The sequence below is a fragment of the Erpetoichthys calabaricus genome, chromosome 4, assembly GCF_900747795.2.
Source record: "Erpetoichthys calabaricus chromosome 4, fErpCal1.3, whole genome shotgun sequence".
Classification (NCBI taxonomy): Eukaryota; Metazoa; Chordata; class Cladistia; order Polypteriformes; family Polypteridae; genus Erpetoichthys; species Erpetoichthys calabaricus.
Window position 1 is genome coordinate 47265475 of NC_041397.2, and position 18660 is coordinate 47284134.

At 39.8% G+C, this 18660-nt stretch overlaps 1 protein-coding gene across 1 annotated transcript in view; it reads right to left on the reverse strand.

Moving 5' to 3' along the window:
• Window positions 1-2261: 2261 nt before the first annotated feature.
• ccdc82 (coiled-coil domain containing 82) overlaps window positions 2262-18660 on the reverse strand; it is a 40658-nt gene continuing 24259 nt past the window's right edge. The window contains exons 7-8 of the mRNA XM_028799410.2: window positions 8530-8715; window positions 2262-2635 (exon numbers count right to left, since the gene is read on the reverse strand). Of these exons, the coding sequence (XP_028655243.1) occupies window positions 2570-2635; window positions 8530-8715 (252 nt within the window). The 3' untranslated portion in view covers window positions 2262-2569. The remainder of the gene's footprint in view (window positions 2636-8529; window positions 8716-18660) is intronic.

An 18660-nucleotide genomic window follows, 5' to 3' on the forward strand; every position in this document is an offset into this window, starting at 1 on the left:
TTCTCCTGCCACTAGCTGACAAAGGACCTGGTCACATGTTCCTCGGTCACCCATGTTGCAATCCTTTGTGCTCATGCCCCCCATGCTCTTAAGATGCAGCTGGTTTGCACTCATGGATGAGGGCTGTTCAATAATTTAGCTACCCGAGTATGAAAAAAAAGTAGCAAGCATGTTATAACAAGTCTGGGTATGTTGTGACGTGTCTCAAGGTTACTCGTGCACAGTTGTGGCTTAGTGCGAGTCTAACACTCCAAGAGACGGGATGTCAGGAGAGTCCTCATGCGAATCAAGTAAGAAAATGTTAGATTTGGAGCAACGTTCAGTGGTAACATTTCTCACAAAAGAAGGGGGAAAAGCCAACGGAGATCCTTGAACTCATGACTGCAGTTTATGGGGAGTCTGCCCCATCATCCTACAAAGTAAAATTTTAGAGAAAGCAGTTTAAGTTAGGTAGACAGTCCACTGAAGATGACCCTCACACTGGATGGCCTGTGGAAGCAACGTCCACAGAAATGTCCAAGAAAGTCAAGGATTTAATTTGGTCAGACAGATAAATTAAGGTTTCCCGAATAGCTGAAGACATAGGCATCTCGGCAGATACATGTCAAAGGTCAGTGCATGATGGCTTCCAAGTGAGAAGGCCACGAGGCTCCAGTGCTGTCATGAGAACTTGGAGATGCTCTGTGAAGACCAAGTGAATTTTGGTGACTGGAGATGAGACTTGGGTTTATCACAGAGTTCAAAATGGAGTCAATGCACTGGAAGCACAAGTCATCCCCCACCCCAAAAAAGTTCAATTCAGAAAAATCTGCAGGCAAAGTCATGGCAACTGTCTTCTGGGATAATGAAGGACTTTTGCTTCTGGAGAAGACAACCATAACCGGGGAGAGTTATGCCAACACAATGATCGCTTTGTGGTAGTCGATCAAGGAAAAAAGATGAAGAAAACTCACAGCAGGCGTGCTGCTTCTTCATGACAACGCATCGGATACACAAGTCACATCAATCACAGGCTGCCATCCCAGCATCTGAACCGATCCACCCTACAGTCCTGACCTCATTCCTTCAGATTATTTCCTGTTACAAGTTTTGAAGAAATCTCTCAGTGGACAGCGGTTTTCAAGTGATGAAGACGTCAAGGCAGCTATGATGTTTGAAGGTCAAACAGAAGATTTTTTTGCAAAGGGGTTAAAGTCATTGCAGGAAAAGTGGATGGAGCTATCGGGGGGACTATATTGAAAAATAAAACAAAAAATATTTTGAAAACTCTTCCATTGGAGTAGATAAATTACTGAAAGCCCCTCATACACCTCCTGACTCCTCATCAAATGAAATGCACCTCCCCAACTGGAATAAAGCCACAAAAAAGTGCAGTTTTTAAAGCTTTACCGTACGTTCCTGTCTTGCCGTTTCCAAACTAGTGACAGCAAGTAAGGAACTCCAAAAGAAACAGACGGTGGCCCCAAGGGCCCTTTCAGAAGACAAACCCACAGTGCTGTCCAAAAAAGACGCACCATCCCTTTGACGCTGACATCATCTCTTGTGAAAGGATGCAGGTACAGTGCGTGCCATTTCTCTGATCGGACCAGCAGGGCACCACTGGGAGGGAGTATATACTGAACATGATGGAAAGCTGTAAAACTAAACTGTTGTGGAGGGAGTTGCATCCTCATACCAGGGCTATTGTAAAATGTACACTTAATTCGGTTAAAACACTGAAAAGGCAAGCTGAAAAAACGCAACTCAAAACAATTTATATCTATAAAAATCAAAGCCCACATACCATTAGCAGGCTAAATGTACCAAGAGCGAGGTAAGGACCTCACACAAGAAATGAAACCTAAAAGTGGCTGACATGGACAGAGTGATGATGTGCGATTATTAAGGTGTGTATGATACGCTTACTGTCTCATTCTTGGTACAAAGCCAGCAGCACATCTCACTCTCTCCTTTGTTTTTAAATAGTTTTCCAAACCTGCCTTCCCGTTTCTTCAGCCAGCAGCTTGTGGCGAATGCCCAGATTCCTGCTACTCTGAAGCTCCGGCCATGTGGCCTCATGAAGCATTCAGGTATCCTGGCAGCTCTCTCTCGTAATTATTCTTTATAATGCGTCAGTGAGTAACAATGATACCTGCCACCCTCTTGAAAATTAAACCTTAATAATAATCTTCACTTTGCAAACACAGCAATTCAAGCAAACCAGAGAAGGCTTCATCATTCAATGTCGAAAGGAAAAAAAACTCTTCAATTTATAAAAGAGGTACATACAGTAATTTACATCTTAATATGTATTAGCAGGACTCAAAGCTACAAAGAATAAAACAACAGCTGAATGTTTGTAATTGTAAAAAATAATAAGTGCTGTCAAAGTTTAAACAAATTAAAATATACAGAATGATAAAACGTTAACAAAACATTTCAAATCTCCAAAAAATATGTCATAATTCTTGAACTTCTATGATGCTAAAAAATGTTGATTAAATTTAGGAAGTTAAATTACTTAAAAGAAAATTGCAGTAGCTCGAAATCTAAAATGTTCTCAGCCGCTGGCTGTGATGTACTTCAGTCCTTAATCCAGTTTCTCATCTTGGAAGAAGTCAGCATCGTTCTGGCAATCTTCAAACAGCTCAAATTGCTTAATGGAAAAACAAACATAAAATATAATGAATTACTTAAGTACAGTATAATGAATGCAGTGTCTAAGTAACAACTCGAGCAAACGTAACTCCGATCACTTTATTACCTAAACATTGTTTTGGGAGTGTGATGACACACAGAAGTTGGGTCCCATTTCCACTTCTCCAAAGTATTCGTATCGACTTTATACACAAACTCCTTCTGTAGCTGAGCTGGACAGTCACATGCCTGATGCTAGAGAGGACTGTAGGCTGAAACTGGCACTGCCACCATGGCCACACAACTGGGCAAACGTCATGGTCCCTGTACACCTGGTCACAGGTGACAGCTTGAATGAACGGGTGGTCCTAATGACAGGTTCGCAATTGATACAAAACAGCCCAAGTGCCCCAGGTTTGGTCATCGCCTGTGTGCAGGTGGACATTCTCTCTTTGTTCATGTCAATTTCTTCACTCCCACCTCACAAACACTTTAATGTGTAGCGTAGGTGCGCGTCAGCCCTAACCCTACGGCTCCAGAAAGTGACTCTGCTGTGGAAACAATCCTGCATTGTTCTTGTTCCAAAGATGGCAGGCACCTCTTCACCTAGTGACTACAGTCCAGTGGCACTTACATCTCACATCATGAAGACATTTGGCCATGAACTATACAAGTCCTCTAGTTGTAGACCACCTGGACCCACTGCAGTTGGCCTGTCAGACAAACACTGAAGTGGAGAACGTAATGATCTGTCTGCTCCACAAAGATTATTCTCACCTGGACAAAGCTGGCAGCACTGTGAGGATTAGGAGGATGTTTTATTTCTCCAGCACCTTCAATACCAATTCAGACACCCCTGTTAAGGGGTAAACTCTGAGATATGCAGGTGGATGAGCCTCTGGTGTCCTGGATAATGGACTATCTGTGGGGCAGAATGCAGTTTGTGAGACTCAAGGACTGCGCTTCAGATTCGGATGGGAGCAACACTGGAACACCACATGGAACAGTCCTGTCTCCTTTTCTCTTCACACCTCAGACTACAAATCTAACAGCAGGTCATGTCACTTGCAGAAAGGATTGTTCACTTATGGGTGTATTGATAAGGAGCATAGGACAGAGTCTAGGAGTCAGGTGGGGAACTTTGTTTCTTGGTGCAAAGAGAAATGTCTGAACCTAAACAGCAAAAACAAGGAACTGCTTATTGGCTTTCTCAGCCCTAAAGAGCCTCTATGTCTGGTCACTGGAATGGATGTGAGGGTGGTCCACTCCTACAAGTACTTCGGTCTACATCAATGACAAGTTGGACTGGCCTCATAACACAGAAGTATCATCTAAGAAAGGGCAGAGCAGGCTCTTTTTCCTTAGGAGGCTCCATTATTTTAACGTGGGTAGTGACATCCTTCACATCTTATATAACTCTGTGGCGGTCAGTGCGATTTTCTATTCTGTGGTGTGCAGGGCTGGTAACTTCACTTTAAGAGAGGCCCACTGAATCAACCAGCTAATTAAAAGGGCAGACTCAGTTATATCAGGCACACTGGAGCCCTGGAGGTCGTAGCGAAGAAGACAATTAAAACAAAACTGAGTGCCATTATGAACAAAGCTGCACATCCTCTCACTGCCACACTAACACTTTCGTCAAATGAATTACTCAGCAGAAGTGTGTCAAGAAACGCTACTGGGGCTCCTTTATACCAACAGCAATACGCCTGCATAATAAATAATAATAATAATACATTTAATTTATAGGGGCACTTTACATTAGCAGTAAATCTCAAAGTGCAACATAAAAAGTTTAAACAAAGGCAAAGCAAGATTAAAACAGAGATAAAACAACAATAATTAGTAGCATTCTTGTTAATAATCTTTCCTAAATAGAAAAGTCTTTAGCCGTTTTTTAAAACGGCCCACAATCTGCTGTGTTCTTAGGCTCTCTGGAAGGGCATTCCAGAGCCGTGGAGCAGTGGCTGCAAAGGCTCGGTCACCCATTGTACGGAGTTTGGTCACAGGGGGGCGAAGGCGGTAGGTATTTGCAAAACGGAGATTTCTTGTAATGGATTGTAATATAAGGAATTCCTTAAGATATTGTGGAGCATTTCCATGGATACACTGGTGAGTAAACAAACAGAGTTTGTATTCAATACGGAGGTGAATAGGGAGCCAATGAAGTCACCGAAGGATTGGTGAAATGTGTTCATGTTTACGCACCCTCATAGTGCAGCACTGGGACTGCGGCTGCCAGTAAGAAGTTTTCTTTCCTTTTAGATAATTCTGTTTTAGTCATTCTGGTGTTTCTTTAGACCATAGTGTATGTATATATATATATATATATATATATATATATATATATATATATATATATATATATATATATATATATATATATATATATATATATATATATATATATATATCTGTCTACCAAATTACGTATTCGGGCGGCACGGTGGCGCAGTGGTAGCGCTGCTGCCTCGCAGTTAGGAGACCTGGGTTCGCTTCCCGGGTCCTCCCTGCGTGGAGTTTGCATGTTCTCCCCGTGTCTGCGTGGGTTTCCTCCCACAGTCCAAAGACATGTAGGTTAGGTGGATTGGTGATTCTAAATTAGCCCTAGTGTGTGCTTGGTGTGTGGGTGTGTTTGTGTGTGTCCCGCGGTGGGTTGGCACCCTGCCCGGGATTGGTTCCTGCCTTGTGCCCTGTGTTGGCTGGGATTGGCTCCAGCAGACCCCCGTGACCCTGTGTTCGGATTCAGCGGGTTGGAAAATGGATGGATGGATGGAAATTACGTATTCATTTATTTAAATAGCTTTTGTAAAAAGCCAAGTATCCCCCTGGAGACAAATAAAAGTTCTAACCATCAAACTCATCCAAGGCTTCTTCCAAGACCTGCAAGCTCAGAATATGAATGTATTCCTGGAAGTGTCACAGCAGCGCAGTTCATGTTCCCCACGGGTTTCTGGGTTGACATGCCGTTAATGTGACTGGTAACCGAGATTTGAGACTAAGCTTGTCCTGCCACTGGTGCGATGCTAGTATATGCAATAGTGTCACCCACCATGACTTTTAGAAAGGTTTAAAAGATGGACAAATGGATGGATGACAAGATGACTGGTTGCTTTAGAGTGTCTGGACAGTAAAGTCTACACCTCTTAGCTCACATTTTACCTCCATACCTAGAAATTCGTGCAATTCTTTGCAAACGATGATTTTTCCCCCACTTACCTAGCGCTACACTTCTCAGTTTTCAGTACTTTTGGGCTAGATCAAATTAAAAATACAAAACTAAAATATAATAAGCAGACAGGCCTGTCCTCACAGGTGGCGCAGTGGTAGTGCTGCTGCTTTGCAGTAAGGAGACTGTGGATGATTGTGGGTTCACTTCCCGGTTCCTCCCTGTGTGGATAGCGCTTTGAGTACTGAGAAAAGCGCTATATAAATGTAATGAATAATGAATTATTAAATGGAAACGCCTTTGTTACCATTGTGAGCTGGTAATGAACTGTTTAAGGTCTTCACCACCTATGCATAACTAGTTTTACCCTGGGATGAATTATTTTGTAATTGTTTTTTACACAACTGCACTGTTTATTTCATTCTACAGACTTTTGATTTTATTTAGAGGCAAGGCTCTGAATGAACCAATCAGACACACTTGTTTTTCATAAAAACATTTGAGTCTTAAAACCTCATTCATCCCAAACCCTACATATCTAAATGTGCACCTTTGTTTCATTTTGTGCCCTTCTATAGTAAACACCATCCTTGGTCCCTTTAAAAGCACAGACCTGTCACTGCGGGGTCTAAGCTGGCAGCCTTGTGACATACAGTTGAGCACGCAGCCCGATTCTTGTGCTGGGAGCTCAGAATTGCAGTTCCGTCAATCGGTTGCTCATGTTTTTTTATTACTCTATTAATTTCGCAGATTGCCTGTGATATTGCTGTTGTTCTGCCCCACATGTTGTGTTGTGACTGTTATTTGTTGAGCTGTGCTCCCCCTTCATCTTTTCATTCATTAACACACCTGTTAGTCACGTCCCACACTCACAGTGGTGTCATAAATGTCTATGAAACTCACGTAAAGCATGTAGGTCCTATAATAAACACTTGAATACAATACACCCCATGTGTCTCACGTAGGCACCCCTTTATCTCTTGTTTCGGTCACATCTGAAGCGTATCTGTAAGGTATATAAACCCCTGGGTGTGGTTAGTTGTGGTACGCAGCAATCTGAACCTCTGTCTACGCACTTCTCTTTGTCTCAATTGGACTGTGGAAATCACTCACCTTGTAAGTGTCTTTTAAAGCTTTATTGTTTAAAGTAGACTCCCTGCTATGTATTGCTTTGTAAATCATTCTTTATTGTCTTTGGTTGTACAGTATATTTCTTTTGTATATACTTCAGTTTACAACGAGGTACATCCAGTACAAGCCTTCAAGAAAGCTCACCCCTTGTTGTTTCTATGTGGATGTGCCGAGTTGTTTAAGCTCTCTGTGGCCGTGTCGCACAGACAGCGCGGAGTGAGGCAGAAAAGCGGAACTTCACATCTCCAGGCTGCTTGCTTCAAATCCTGGCCTGGGGGTCTACAAGTGAAGGGCATGCACATTGTAGCTGCCTTTACCCAAAATTACTAAAGTTCTGCAGCTTTAGTTTGCTTCACAGAATTCTGGCAAAAGCCCGACACGTTGAAATGATCCCACAGACAAAATATCTTCGTTTTTAAAAACTTTAGTAAAAATTCAAAGAAAAACAGTTCACACAAAAATAGAGAAAAAAATTGATATAGAAAAGAAAACTACTTGTTTAAGAAAAATTCTGTTTAAAGCTTATATATCTTGTTTCATTCTTTAAGTTTGCTTATACAGTCGAACCATTTCTAAATGGTCAGAAAACTGTAGGCCTTCTCATTTGCAAACTGCAAAATGGATCAATCAGTCCACAAAAGCAATGAGACGAATTCCAAAAACTGACTTAACACGCTGTATTACAGATATAGCTAAGAAAGTTCTCTCTCACGTTAACTTGCAGGGGGTAAAAGGCTACAATATATTCTAGGTATTGTGGCGGGTGGCCGGAATCCTTACCAGGCCAGGACACCGAAGGTGTGGAAGGTCTGGGGGAGAAGAGAGTATTATCAGGACAGTTTCTCCCCCGTGCTGATAGAGGGCAGCCTCCTTGGTTTCCAGTGGGGTCACAGGTTATGAGCATGGGAGTGCAACCCTGCTGGAACTCATGGCCAGCGCCAGGGGGTGCATTGACCTTTCCAGGGCCTTATTTGGTCACGCTTCCACCACACATGGAAGTGTGGCCAGAAGAAGCTCGTTAGGCAGCTGGAGTCCGTCCAGGTACCATATTAAAAGGAGCCGCCTCACTCCATAAATTGGCCAGAATTGGGAGGAGAGGACAAAGCCTGAGGAGGAGTGGAGGGAGAAGGACTGACGGCACGAAGGGCCTGTTGCGATGGTGACTTATGCACAGTGTGTTTGCTGTAAATAAACTAGGTGTTCTCTTGAACCTGTGTGTGCCCGGGTTAGGGTGGCAGTACGCCCCCTAGTGGCTTACTGTAGCTATAAGAAACTAATGTCCTATTGGAATCAAGCAAACATTATATGAATTTTAAAGCATTAAGTTTCTCGGATTGGCTCTTACGCACGTTCTTCCATGTATTTCTAATTTTTTCCTAGATCTTAAAGATGTGAAAATTGAGTGTAGGCCGGTCACTTGAGAGTGGGCTTCATGGAGTGGCACCCCATCGAGGGTTGGTTCCTGCATTGTGAGACAGGCACCAGTTTGCCATAAACTTGAACTTGAAATGGACTTTCCATTACTTATTATATAACAAAGATGTCAGTTCAGATTACATACTCAAGCAGGTGGTTCAGTGGTTACAGTTAAGTTCAGACAATTTGGTTTTTACCTCTTTAATCCAGCCTTTGTTTTCTAAGTCGTTGAACACTCGTGACACTCTGTCCTTCACGGGCTCATCACATTGATCTTCAAACTGAATCTCCGAAGAGCAAAGTTTAAAAAGATGATATTTAAAATGTTTCAATTTGTGATAAACCTTGGTTCTCCCTGCACAAACGCTGCCAACACTGAAATCCTTTATAAAAAAAAAAAAAATAGAAAAGTTTGATGTTAGAAAAAAATAAAATGCCAAGCAAAACTAAGCTGTGCTGCAGTATAATAAAGTTACAAGTAATGAATGCAAAATGTTGTTGTTGACTCACTAAACAGTACAAGACAAATCATTTTATTAAGTTACAGAAACCTCAACATCACTATCCATTCGACCATTTAACTGACATCTGACTCCTGGAGGGCATCGGGCAAAGGTAAGAACCAACCTAGAGGGTATGCCAGTTTCAACAACACTACAGATGAGAAAAAATCTAATTAAAAGTAACTGTAAGGCAGCAATGAAGCTCAACCAATCTGCAGAATGACACCGTGGTCTATACAGTCAAGGCTCTTTGCACTCAGATACTGAACATAACCTGCTTATGAAATATTAGTATTTCATATACAACATACATTTCATATTTACTTGTGTTACATTGTTTGCTTATTTATTTTATATGTTGTACGTTATACATTCTAGTGTTTTGCTGCAACAAGGAATATCTTGAGCTCTGCCAGAAGAAACAATGAGGAAGTTCTTGGTTTTAAAAAGAAAAATGAAAAGAAACTTCTATTTAAACAGTAACTTGTTTACTGTACCAAAACAAAATTACATGAAAGTTAGACATGTGTGTAACACACCCTTACACCTGGAAACCCCAGAAACATCAGAACACCACTGCTGCCAGGTTTAACCCTGGGACCTCTAAATTAGATCCCCCTTAATCTTACACCCCCAAGAGCACCAGGAGAAGATAAAGCCTGGAGCACTGAGGGGCCCTCAAGTAAAAGACAGCAGAGAGGCAGCGATAGACAGAAACAGCGTTTCCTTCCAGCCTGACACTGATTGTATGTGATGTGGAATGATTATTCAATACAGTGGTACCTTGGACTGCGAGCATAATTTGTTCCAGAAACGTACTTGCAATCCAAAGCACTCGTATAGCAAAGCGAATTTCCCCGTAAGAAATAATGGAAACTCAGATGTTTTGTTCCACAACCCAAAAATTTTCATATAAAAATGATTAATACAAAATATAAAGTAAAAATACATAAAACAAATTACCGGTAACCTGCACTTTAATACCTTTGAAAAGAAGCGTGGCTGGTGTGAGGGAGACGAGAGGGAGGAGAGGAGGAGGAGGAGGGTTATTGTGTAGGACGACTTTCACTATAACTAATGGAATCCCTGCTATCTGTTGGCTCACTGGAATCTCTCTCTTTTGCGACTTTAACAAGGAAACTTATCCAATGACAGAATCTTTTGTCTCCTTTTGAGGATTTCATGGAAATGTGACATTGCATTGTCGTTAAACAGATTCATCGCTCGCATTGCTACAGCCTTATTCAGGTGGTGCTTTTCTACAAAAAAGTTTGCACTCTCTCACATTTTATACATCTCCCTAATCTAGTACCGTTACTAAAGAACGTCACTACACAAAATAAAACAATGCTTTACGCACACACATGTGGTCACAATGCTATAGTAAGCAGTATACGCTTGTACGGATGTTGACTATACGAGTGAGGCACGGCAACTGAGACCGAGCACAGGAGACGATTACCCACAATCCCCATGTGACGCTCAGTGGACAAAGTGTATACGTACTACTCGTATTGCAAGAGCTTACTCGTTTATCAAGTTAAAATTTATTAAAAAATTTAGTTTGTCTTGCAAAACACTTGCAAACCAAGTTACTTGCAATCCAAGGTTTTACTGTACAATTATTACTTGCATTACCATTTGTTGTGTACACTGCCATTGGATATTTCCCAACAGTGAACCTGGTGCAACAGTGGAGCTAACTCTTCATTGGACATGGTAAGTTTACATACATCACAATCTTGTAATGCCGATCTGTACAGCCTCACAACTAAGGGATACAATTAAAGGAGCAAATTCAACAGAAAAAAGATGAATTAACACGAGAATGACAAAAGAGGATTAAGCTGTTAATGCTATTACAAAATGTAAATTTTCACACCACTGCACTTTGCTGAATTAAGAGAATAAAAAAAGGCTGGCTAATTAAACAATTGGATTAACAAGAATACAATGACTCACTAAAGATAAAACTGATTGGAATCAAAACAGAGAAAGTCCTTGCTACGGGTCACGTTATGGGGTGGAGGCGAAGCTCAGGGGGGCAAGGATGGAGCTCAGGGGGATGTGGAAGGGCAAAGGTATAGTCGAACAACAGACTCCATCCCAGTACTGAATTTTTGTTTGCATGGGGCAGGGGGCAGGAAATGGATAAAACTTACCATATAAGGTAATACTCGCTCACCTGGGGGCGGGTCAACCCAAACGGAGAAAAGAGCTGCACGGCTGATAAAATGAGACAAATCACAGAGAACACACACTGAACAAGATTAGCTTTGTGTGGATGACCAACAGCAAACTGTCAGTATTTTCATCTCTTCTACCATTCACCTTACTGTTTATTTATTTAGTTTACACTATAACGTGGAGACAAATCAAAGAAAAAGGGAACGATACGGTTACAGGACTAGACAGTGTTCTGTTAACTCTGTTTAAATCTATTTTTTCCAATGGAAGGTACCACAAAAGGCAAGTGGTCCATTTTTTTATGATTTACTTGTTTATTTACTTAATTTATACTGTCATATGGAATTAAATTATTGAAACACAACAATATAATAACAGGATAGGATACAGCGTTTGTTAACTGTTTAAATATTTGATTTCAATGGAAGACTACTTCCAATTTTATTTTTAATTTTTCTAGTATTTAAATTGCTGTTTATTTGATTTTTTTCTGTCATAAATTAAAGAAACAAAATAAACCGTACTTTACCAACTTGTCTGGATCATTGTTTTCATGTACTCTGTTTAAATGTGTTATTTCAATGGGAGCTTAATAATCATTTTACATGTACAATGAACAGTTTAAATCATATGTGGTATATTAAATGTGCCATGTATAGATTATTTTTTTCTCCTTACAGAGGCACGTTAGCATTTTTGCAAATGATGAATATCCATGTCCCTATTTTCACTTGGGAAAGCATCACTGCCCTTTATACCACTATACTTCTAGCACAGTTATTTACCACAACAGAATCACGTAATTGTTAAACATCAAGGCAGGAATAAGTGAAAGAAAAAAAAAATACAAGTAAAATAAAATGTCCCGCTTCAAGCATATAAAATTCAATATTCATATATTTAGCAATATGACTAAATGTTGTTGTAAGAAAACCTGGAAAGTCATGCTTAAGATTCTCAACATTTTGAATTTTATCTGATTTTATGAAATGGTATACATATTGATGTGGAAGAATAACGATAGTGATCTTGTCACTTAACTATGTTATGTTAATCATGTTATTCTCAAACCTGCATGTGTTCATGCAATTGTGTGATATTCACGGCAGTACTCTGCAGCTGAACTATTTTCTTTGTAGGACATGAGAATAAACACCCTGAAGTAGCAAATCAGGAAACAGCTGATGATCCACCAGTGGAGTCTCTTTTGCTAAATCTTCAAACCATAAAGGCAAATAAATCATGTTGGGAAAACGAACATTCCACACAGAAGCATTTGGTAAATACGGTAACTAATCAATAATAAAAGCAAAACATTGTTATGAAATACACATCTGATATGCTTCTTGTCAGCTTTCACAGGTTTTAGACACATCCTGTTGGACACCTTGCATATGTCAATAACGAAGTCCTCATACGATATGAACTCTGCACATTGGGACTGCCACGGGACGCTGATGGGATGGTAAGTTAGAAGACAGTGTTTTCACACCACACAATTAGTCTACTTCTGTGCGGTAACAACTTTAATTTTTTGTTCACATAAAGATCCTGAACTGCTGCCTGAAATTTGTTCACAAGGAGTCTAATGACAAGGTTGTCCATTAATTTAACAAAATTATTTACTGAACCACTGCAATTTCATCATTGCTGTGTTAAAATAATTTGTTTCTTAGAGGGTGGAAAGGTATTTGCTGGGAACAGCCATGTCATTCAGACCTGGTTTCCATCAGTTTCTCAGAATTCGGCACTTCGTCTTTCTAGTATAGTATATTAATTGTTAAATATTCAATTTCTTAAAGCTACAACTGTCAAATCTTGATTGGATCCTAATTCCTGTATGGTGCCCTGGCCTTTGGAAATGTATGTGTCAGTACAGTTTATTCACTCTGTAATCTTTGTCACTTTGTTACATTTCAACTTTTGATTTCAGAGGTTATTTTTGTTGTTTTGTTTTACTATTCTGTTGAACCAAGTTACATTTTATAGATACTGAAGCCTCAATGTAAGGAGATTTTCTTCCTTGATTCACTCAGTTGTACTGCTTTTAGTGCTGAAAATCACACCAAAACACTAAGGTTATTACACGAGAAAGTCCAATACACGGTGGATGGTTTGCAAGCCAATGTTCCAGGCTACAGTTCAACTCTAATCCTTTTCAGGCGTTCCATTTTAGTTGATCTTTTTCACAAGGACATGCAAATACATTTAAAAGCTCCAAGTTTCTCAGTCCACTTCATCACTTACAATGTATTTTGAGATTTCCATAGTGAGGATCAGAGCTAAACTACTGTTCTGTGCTATCCTGTTACTTTTATAGCTTTTTAGAATCATTTTTGTTACTTGTTCCGATTTTTTTTTCCTTCAGAAAACTTAAGAATGTTCTGTTGAATACATTGCTGTTTGCAATGCCATGGCTCATTCTCATTCTGTTCAGTTTTTTTTTTCCTTTTATAAAGTTTGTTTCAGAATGCTCAGGGTGTTTGTATTGTTTTTTGCAATAACCAAGTAACTTTCAATTTTCACCTGATTTCATTTTAATGATCCCTTCGCAGAAATCTTTGTCAGTTTATTTCACCAGCAGCATGGGTTGAATTCATTGCTGATGATGTTCAGGTGATAGAAAAATGTTTTTTCACTGGTGTGTGTTCCATCTTAAAAATGTTGGGAAATTACGGCTAAATAAACAGGATTCTGAGAAATTAATTCATGGATTTATTTCTAGTAGGATTAACTACTGCAATGCGGTGTTCACTGGATGTTCAAACTGTTCCTTATACAGCCTCCAGTTAATCCAAAATGAATTACTACAACAACAAGAAAATACGAACACATAACTCCAGTTCTTACAATCCTTACACTGGCTCCCGGTTAAGTTTAGGGCAGACTTCAAAATCCTCCTTTTAACATATAAAGCCTTAAATGGCCAAGGTCCAGCTTACTTATCTGAACTTATCATGACTTATAAACCAGAGCGAAAATTAAGATCTCAAGATGCCATCTGCTTATGATTCAAAGGATTAATAAATAACAGTGGGAGGTCGAGCTTTTAGTTACAGGGCCCTTAAACTGTGGAATGGTCTGCCTGCTACTATAAGAGATGCCCCTTTGGTCTCGGCTTTTAAATCCCAGCTGAAGACTCACAACTTCAGTTTAGCATACCCTGACTAGAGCTGCTGATTAACTGTACAGACTGCATCTCTGTTGTTAGTCATTAACACTAAAACATAAGTAATATGATAGTTATAATTTGTCACTAACCCTCACATTATTCAGTTTTTCTTCTCAGTACTCAAATGTGGCACTTGGTGCCACTGCCCACCTGCCAAGTTGTTTTGTCTGCCTAAGGTAAAGTCATCTCTGAATGAGGATCACAGGAATCGTGAGGTAGAGGGGTCCTTTCATCAGATTGGCTGGCCCAGCACTGACTCAGCTGTGAAATGGCCAATAGAGGGAGGTGGCTTGATGGCTGAGGTTTCCAGGAATCAGAACAAATCCAAATCGTATTATGTCCAAATCCATATCGTATATCATCTACTGTTAACGTCTACTCTGTACTTGTAATATTTTTATTTTACTATTATACTCTATTGAGGATTACTTGTGTTCTGTTCTGTGTATTGTATTGTCCCCCCCTTTTTTTTTTTTGACACCCACTGCACGCCCAACCTACCTGGAAAGGGGTCTCTTTTTGAACCGCCTTTCCCAATGTTTCTTCCATTTTTTCCCTACAAGAATTTTTTTGGGAGTTTTTCCTTGTCTTCTTAGAGAGTCAAGGCTTGGGAGCTGTCAAGAGGCAGGGCCTGTTAAAGCCTATTGTGGCACTCGTGTGATTTTGGGCTATACAAAAATAAATTGCATTGTATTGTATTGTATTGTTTGTTTTGATGGTAATATATCACATTCATATACCACTATATAAAACAGACCAAATTCACTTATGGGATGATGCTGAAATGTTGATATCGATGTATACAGATGTGATCCCACATTTCTTTTTTTGCCATTTCTTATTAACGGTATGCCAATTATTTTGTGAATGGAGCGCCTTTTGATTTATGTGAGGTAAGTTCTGGCAAAATGGGAGTGAACAATTCTATACTGTGATGAACATTTCTCAAAATGTTGATGTTTTCATACTGTACATACAGATGAATATACAAAAAAAATCAGGAGATGGTGGTTTTTAATTCTTTTGGAGAACTACCCCATTCCGTAAGCATATATCTCGTGACTACTATCATTAGTGTACAAGCTGCGACATCAGGTGATAACACTATAATTGGTATCAGGCATTCAAAATGATTTTTTTCTCATGTGTGTTTTCCATAAATGAAAGTTCAGAGGAAAACAGACAGAGGGAGAGGAAGAGAAGGAGAGCTGAAAGATACAAGATATACGTACAGAATTGTACAGCATTAAAATAACACTTTGGAACATACTGCATGTAGACATTTACTTGGTCTGTTATTTTCAGTTAAGAATTTCCCATCAATATTTTTGCTATAATAGGTAGATGATGTGGGAAAAAAAATCTGTCAAGAAGGTTGCCACCACAGTGCCTTGCCATGGTGAATCAGATTGGGTGGGTGAAATCGGCACACTGCACTTTAACAGGGCTTTTCATCAACAGCTGGTTCAATTGGATACCTTTCATGTCATGTAACATTGAATGGTTACAAACTATTCCATGCACAATACCAGAAATAAGCTCTCTCTCTTACACAGTAAGAAAAATAAAAATTGAGTCCCATGGGTGTTGTGATGTGAAACTTTGCATACAAGTTGATATTTTGTATGTCTTTATTTGTAACTTAGAGAAAGCAATGTAATATTAGTGTTACATTACTGATAATAACAGCAATGGTTTGATGGTTAAGAACCCCTTGCCTCTTTTAGGACTGAGTCTCTTTGTAATTTTACGACAGGGTTGGGGGAAGTGCCTCAAACAAGTTTGGCTAATATTTCTCTGCTGAAGTTTCTCATGTCTGCGTGGGTTTCCTCCGGGCACTCCGGTTTCCTCCCACATTCCAAAGACATGCAGGTTAGGTGGATTGGCGATTCTAAATTGGCCCTAGTGTGTGCTTGGTGTGTGGGTGTGTTTGTGTGTGTCCTGCAGTGGGTTGGCACCCTGCCCAGGATTGTTTCCTGCCTTGTGCCCTGTGTTGGCTGGGATTGGCTCCAGCAGACCCCCGTGACCCTGTATTCGGATTCAGCGGGTTGGAAAATGGATGGATGGATGGAGTTTCTCAGTCAACCCCCTCAGGAAAGTCAGGCTGCCTAACTGCCAAGCTTTACCTTAACACATGGTTTGGAGGGCAGGTGTGAAGGTATTCTGTCCCCCCATTGGTCTGAAGGATGGCGTTTTGGAACTGGCTTGTATCAGAAACCTTTAAGTACCATGATGCCCTATTGGCTGTAGGGGTTGGACAGAAAATCTATAATTTTGCTTACTTTATCTCTCTCTCTCTCTCTCTAAACTGATGAAAGACCATCTCACACCATGAACTGAAAAGGACAACACAATGAATTAGCACAGCTTGGCAGCCATATTGAGACAGGCACGCGGCCTGTTCTGAAGAAAGCGGACCACAAAATGATGCCTTAACTAGTAACGCACTTGAGAGAGGGAGCACCGGCGAAGAGACATTCACATACACATGAATGCTGAGAAAATGCAATGAAGGTACATGTAGACCAAGAGATAGACTTATTAAAAAATATTTGCAATTACCGTGGCTAGTGTTTAATATTGTAGCAACCTCACCGTGACAGGTTCGAAAAGCAAAAAAAACAAAAAAAAAACAAAGCAGGACAAAGAAGGGATTGACAAACAGTTAACTCAAATAGTCAAAAAAAAAAAAAAAAAACAAATATAAAAACAACACAAACAACATTGTTATGGCCCTGGGAGATGCAGTCAATGGACCAAAAACAAGCCTTGTGGAAGTTCCACTTCCATAACCCACCTCAAGTACCCAGCTCAACTCCCCCTCTCTGTCTCTCTACACCTTCTTAGCTGTTACTCGAACCATCCAGTGCTGTAAGCACTACAAACAGACTGGTTGCTCAGAATGTTTGTAAATTTTGAAGCTGCTGATGAATCAAAGAAGCATTTTTCAACAATATACTTCTTGTGAATTTTTCTATCATTATTTCTATATTAAATAGTAAGAGAAAATGGTCTGATAGACCAATATCAATGATCTGCTTCACATCAACTTTTAATCCTTTAGTAATTAATAAGTCTAACGTATGACCTGCTTTGTGCGTAGGCTGACTAATGTGCTGTTTCAAATCAAAGATGTCCAGGAGGTTCATAAATTCTTTTACTTTCGGGTCACACTGATTATCGATATGAAAGTTAAAGTCACCAACTATTAGTAACGTGTCATAGTTCATAATTACAATTGACACCAAGTCTGAGAATTCCTCAAAGAAAGACGCATTGTATTTAGGAGGTCTATACACGGACAATACTAGACTCTGAGAAACTCCATGAATAACAACGGCAAGATACTCGAAGGACTTGAATTTGCCAAAGCCGACGTCTTTACAGTTTAACTGGCTCGAATAAACGTTTGCTAAACCGACGCTTTTTTTACCTTGGCGATCCGCATGAATATAATTCGGAGGCACAGATTCGATTAAAACAGCCGCACCATTAGAGATAAGCCATGCTTGACTTAATGCAATAAAATCAATTTTCCTATCATTAATAAGATCGTTGATGGAAAACGTCTTGTTGGTTAATGCTCTAACATTTAATAAAGCCATATTTAATGTCTCAGAAGAGCAGAATCGAATTGTAGGAGCGTTATGGGTATTCAAGATAGAAATTAAGTTATTTTTATTAGCCCCGCTCTGTGTGTATTTTCTTTTTAATCTATAGTCTGCTCCAGTGCACAATGCCTTTTCCATATAGCAGTTTTTGACTGACAAAAACACTCTTGTCCTCGATCATCCTCCCTATTCGCCCGATTTACCTCCCTGTGATTTTTACTTGTTCCCGAAAATCAAAAGTGACCTGAAGTGAAGACAGAAACGGCAAACCTGTTGAAGAGCTGCAAGCAAGAAGACTTCTAACACTGTTTCAATCAAGGGAAGATACGTATGGAGCGGTGTGGAGATTGGGAGGGGGAGTATATAGAAGGTGACAATGTTTAGAATGCTGTAACTAATCAATAAATATTTTTCTTACCAATCCAGTTATTTTTGTGTCTCACCTCGTATATCATGCTTACTTTATAGATTTAGCCTTCTTTACTTAAACAATAAAAAGTAACACCTGTTTCATAAACTGTGCAATGTTGAAAATGTGGCCTTTACTCTGATTTTCTTAAATGAGTGGCATACTCATACTTTGCTGAATATAATTTTTACTACATAAAAATATGACTTTGATTCAATTAAATTTATTAAGTTTCTATATAGAGCGCTCTTCACCAAAGAGGCTCAGAACGCTGTAACAAGCTCACATGTATAGTAATGTTACAAATTACAGTGATTCCTCGCTATATCGCGCTTCGCCTTTCGCGGCTTCACTCTATCGCGGATTTTATATGTAAGCATATTTAAATATATATCGCGGATTTTTTGCTGGTTCGCGGATTTCTGCGGACAATGGGTCTTTTAATT